General features: G+C 45.5%; 1 protein-coding gene across 1 annotated transcript; it reads left to right on the forward strand.

Annotated features, from left to right (window-relative positions):
* Positions 1-1490: 1490 nt before the first annotated feature.
* pou5f3 (POU domain, class 5, transcription factor 3) lies at positions 1491-4266 on the forward strand. Its single transcript, XM_014128359.3, has 5 exons — positions 1491-2246; positions 2387-2498; positions 2735-2865; positions 3466-3630; positions 3874-4266. Exons 1-5 carry the CDS (start codon positions 1491-1493, stop codon positions 4117-4119), a joined length of 1410 nt encoding a protein of 469 aa, XP_013983834.2. The 3' UTR covers positions 4120-4266.
* The last annotated feature ends 339 nt before the right edge of the window (positions 4267-4605 follow it).

A 4605-nucleotide genomic window follows, 5' to 3' on the forward strand; every position in this document is an offset into this window, starting at 1 on the left:
ATTGTAAGATTAGACAAAACATGAATCAAATGATTTAGCAGTTAACTTCACTAGGCCTTTATCAAAGATAGACACATAACGCATGAGGGTCACTTAAGGCCAGTGTGTTGTGTGTAGAAGCCTAAAGCTCAAAGAAAATGCGTTTAGAGTCAGTTATAATTTCCAATAAAAAAAAATATATATAGAGATTCTCCTTCAACGATTTTATTGACATTTTATTTCAGAACCATGTAAAACTCAAGTGAAAATAGATAGGCCTATGCTATTTTGAGATTTTGATCGAATGGGATTCCTCTTTCAGACTAGTAAAATAGTTAACCAATAGCTAATAAGCTACCCGGACTATCTTCATGGACCCTTTCTGCAATAACTCCTGTGACTCATCACATATGGTGCTGTTACTGTTTATCATCCTGTTGGCTAGTCATCGTTACTCATTCTGTATTTATTCCTACTGTTATCATTTTTCTATTTTGTTTTTCTCTCTGCGTTGTTGGGAACGCCCGTAAATAAGCATTTCACTATTAGTCTACACCTGTTGTTTGCGAAGCATGTGACAAATACACAAATAACATTTTATTTTTAGGTTATAGGCTAAGAAAAATCCATATAGGCCTACTAATCTTTCTATATTGCTTGATATTCTCATATAAAATAGATAAACTGTGAGTGAAGAATGAAAATTGAGCATGATCAGCAAGGTTCCCAAGACGTTTTTGAATTAAATGTGATTGTTGATTTGATCACAATTTGACCTATACATTCTTTCTAATGAGTAATAGTCAAAATCTTTAATTCTGCTGTTTAAATGCATCTGGTCGCATGTATATCAAGGAAAGCTCGTTAAGGTGAAGTATTTAAACAAAGTCCGCACAATGCTCCATGCATATTAGATACTCTAGATACAGTCACTGAATATCCTACTGATTAGTAATGTAAACATACTAAATGGATCCACATTGAATCCGTGAATTATATATAGCCTAACTTTTTCCAAGATCATTTCCTTTAATTGCTTACAGGAGTTTTGCATACCTGCGCTTGCATTATTTACATGTTATCTCAGGAAGAGGAATAGTCGATATTTAGTCGTTAAATAAAAAAAGATTCTCCAAAGTCTCGAATGGGAAAGCACGCCCACTATTTTAACACATTGAATGAAATAAAATAATCAAGTTCATTCACAAATTTACCATCAGCTGTGCGTGATTGTCTCTGGCGGCCAATGGGAGGCGAGGCAATTAACATCGCAACCTCCAGCGCCAGATGATTCAAAAAAACCTCTGGAGCTGGAGTGTTTGTTGTGAGACGGGCATTTGAGTTTGAAGGTGAAGTAGGTGGTGGTGAACTCGAAATTCAATGGACTACAGTTGATGGGTATCTCGCACATAGGCAACACACTGCTTGCATTTCTGAAAAGGTTCATTTCGAAACGGCAAGCGTCATTGAATATCACCCGAACTTTTACTAAGACGATCAAACCGAGGAGAATGTCGGAGCGACCCCAAAGCCCTACTTCGGAGTGCAACAGCCGGCCTGATGACTTCAGCCGGGCCATGTACGCCCAGGCCTTGAGTCAAGAGGGGTTTGGAGGAGCGTCGCTCCAGATCCCACACGGCGTTCTACAACATCATAGTCTTCTCTTCAACAAGGCCGCATATAATGGGATGCCTCCAACAACCAATCAAACACTTTTGCCGTTCCCACCGGGCGCTGGTGACTATAGGGCCTCCGACTTGCAAGCCGGTGACTTTTGCCAACCCAAACACTGGTGTCCTATCGCCGCTCCGGAGTACACCGGCCAAGTAGCAGGGGTCGCAGCGCCTACCCACCTCACAAACCTGAGGCCACCTAACACCGAAACCAGGGAACAAGTCAAGATGTCCGAAATAAAGCTTGAGAAGGATGCCAATGACGAGTATGGGCAAAAGATTCAACATTATCCAACTCCACCTTCCTCTGCTGTAGCTCACGGGGTTTACTACTCGACCCCATGGAATTCGTCGTTTTGGCCCGGCTTTCCCCACATCACGGCTGCGAACACCAATACTCAAAACCTCAATTCCATACCCTCAACATCGTCTTCATCGTCCCCATCTCTCTCGCCCTCACCCCCCAGTAACGGGTTACCCGGGGTCACGTTCTTCAACGGGAGCGCAAGCCAAACTGCCCAAGCGCCGCAAGCGCAAACCTCTACCCGGAGCAGTGGTTCCTCCAGCGGTGGGTGCAGTGACTCGGAGGAAGAGGTGAGTCAAAACGGGCCTATGTACTGTTATCCGATAGTCATTGTACTATTATGCGTTTACCCTGCAAGTTGTCTTTTCTTTCAAAGAGAGCGTTATTGTGAAATGTTTCCTAATGTCGTTAGTAATTTTGCCTCTAACAGGAGAACCTTTCGACTGAGGAGCTGGAACAGTTTGCCAAGGAGCTGAAGCACAAGCGTATAACTCTGGGTTTCACACAAGCAGATGTAGGCCTGGCCCTAGGCAACCTTTATGGTGAGTTTTCCTGCTGTGTTAAATACTATCCATACATAACCTTTCCCTTCTGGCCATTGAGTTGGTGTATGTGGTGAATGCAATTCTTTGCCTTCTGAACTTGCTGAGTGTCTCATTAAATTGACTTAGACTACAGTTTCCTCAGAAAATGTGCTGAGGCAATATTTATTTCCTTCACTGCATCTACTGTAGTTGCAGTGACATCAACTACCGATGACAACTTGTTCTCTGTTTAGGCAAGATGTTCAGCCAGACTACAATTTGCCGCTTTGAAGCGCTCCAGCTTAGCTTCAAGAACATGTGCAAGCTGAAGCCCCTGCTCCGCAGATGGCTGAATGAGGCTGAGACCTCGGACAACCCCCAAGATGTGAGTATGTTGGTTGTAGTTTAGAAACCCATCTGCTAAAGAGAGGGGTCATGTTTGTGGAGTGTAGGATGCCATCTTGAGAATAGAAAATGAATACATTTCCATGAGCAACCAAGGTAATATTTATTAGACAATGTTCACCATCACTAGCGGTTCTGGGGGGGGGGGGGGGGGCAGTGCCCCTGTGACAACAATTTTGGACCCCCTTGTGGCCCCCCTAAATGTGGAGTGTGAAATAATTTGTACATAACTCATTTTTGCTATCGTTCATCCGTTATTACCCAGTGGCAACGCGGAACACTAATTTAACCCACACATTTTCTAGAGGGGCGGCTTTAGGCGGAGCACAACAGTATCGTACCACATGCAAAACGATATGACAACAATGTCTAATCTAACTGGCCCCTCTAACAGTACAACTGGCCCCAGCTTGGCCCCCCCAGTTGAAATGGTCTAGAACCGCCACTGTTAACCGTTAAATGGCGCAAAAGCTGAATAGGTAAGGGGAGGTTGGGGGACGCCATAGTATTACCACCTCTGGAATGGACCAAAGCACACTGCAATGTCCCAGTCTAAATGTAAGTTCATGTTTGTTCCCAGATGTACAAGATCGAGCGGGTATTTGTGGACACCAGGAAGAGGAAGCGGAGGACCAGTCTCGAGGGATCGGTGCGCACGGCTCTGGAGTCCTACTTTGTCAAGTGTCCCAAACCGAACACCCAGGAGATCACACACATTGCTGATGACCTGTGTCTGGAGAGAGATGTGAGTTCCCATACAGCTGGCCATCACGTACTGCCTTTTACTTCCTCAACCCTGTATGGCTTTAAAGTTCCTCTTACATGACATGGTGCCTAAATGTATTTATGGCAAATGCCTTCTTGCTTGTGTTGCCATGGTTTGAATCTTAGTGCTGTTAACTTCTGACCATGTCAAGTTCCGTATTTGTAATATAAGAGGTGTGGAAATACTTTTTGGTTAGCATGTGACTTATGTTGTGTTTGGCAGGTGGTGCGTGTGTGGTTCTGTAACCGCAGACAGAAGGGCAAGCGCCTGGCCCTCCCCTTCGATGAGGAGTGTGAAGGACAGTACTATGAGCAGAGCCTCCCTCCCCCGCACATGGCTCACGCACCCCTCCCTGGGCAGGGGTACTCTCTCTCCGGGGGCCCCACCTTCTACATGCCCCCCCTCCAGAGGCCAGATGTCTTTAAGCAGGCCCTGCACCCTGGACTGGTGGGTCACCTGACAAGCTAAACCGGTTCCAGTTCTCCAAACCAGCCCTGGCCATATGGCCACCTCTTCTCTTCCCCACCCAACATGGCTACCTCTCTTTAGTCCTCCAGTCCCGACCCAACATGTTGTCCTCCATATGCAGTTCGAACACACCCTAGTCCCTCTGGACCACGGAGGGAAAGTCAAGTGAGCGGGGGCTTGTAGGCCAGTAAAGAAATGGCTCAAAGCTGGAACTTCCTGGTGTCTTTGTAAGGCCAGGGAATCTTGATACTGCCTTTTGTCTCTTTGCTTCATGTTGACTTTTCTTCGGTTGTGCCTTGCCTCCCACCCAGTTCAGCTGCGAGTCATCGGCACAACTGTCGACGCCCCAGCCAGCATCATGACTATTTTAAGGGATGGGGAGGGTTTGCTCATCGGCTCTGAATCCGGTATGAGATGGCTTTGCACAAAGTTGTGGTTTTGTTGAGTCTGACTTTTTTTTTTTTTTTTTCTTTAGCTTGAATATCT

The sequence above is a fragment of the Salmo salar genome, chromosome 11, assembly GCF_965601325.2.
Source record: "Salmo salar chromosome 11, fSalSal1, whole genome shotgun sequence".
Taxonomy (NCBI): Eukaryota; Metazoa; Chordata; class Actinopteri; order Salmoniformes; family Salmonidae; genus Salmo; species Salmo salar.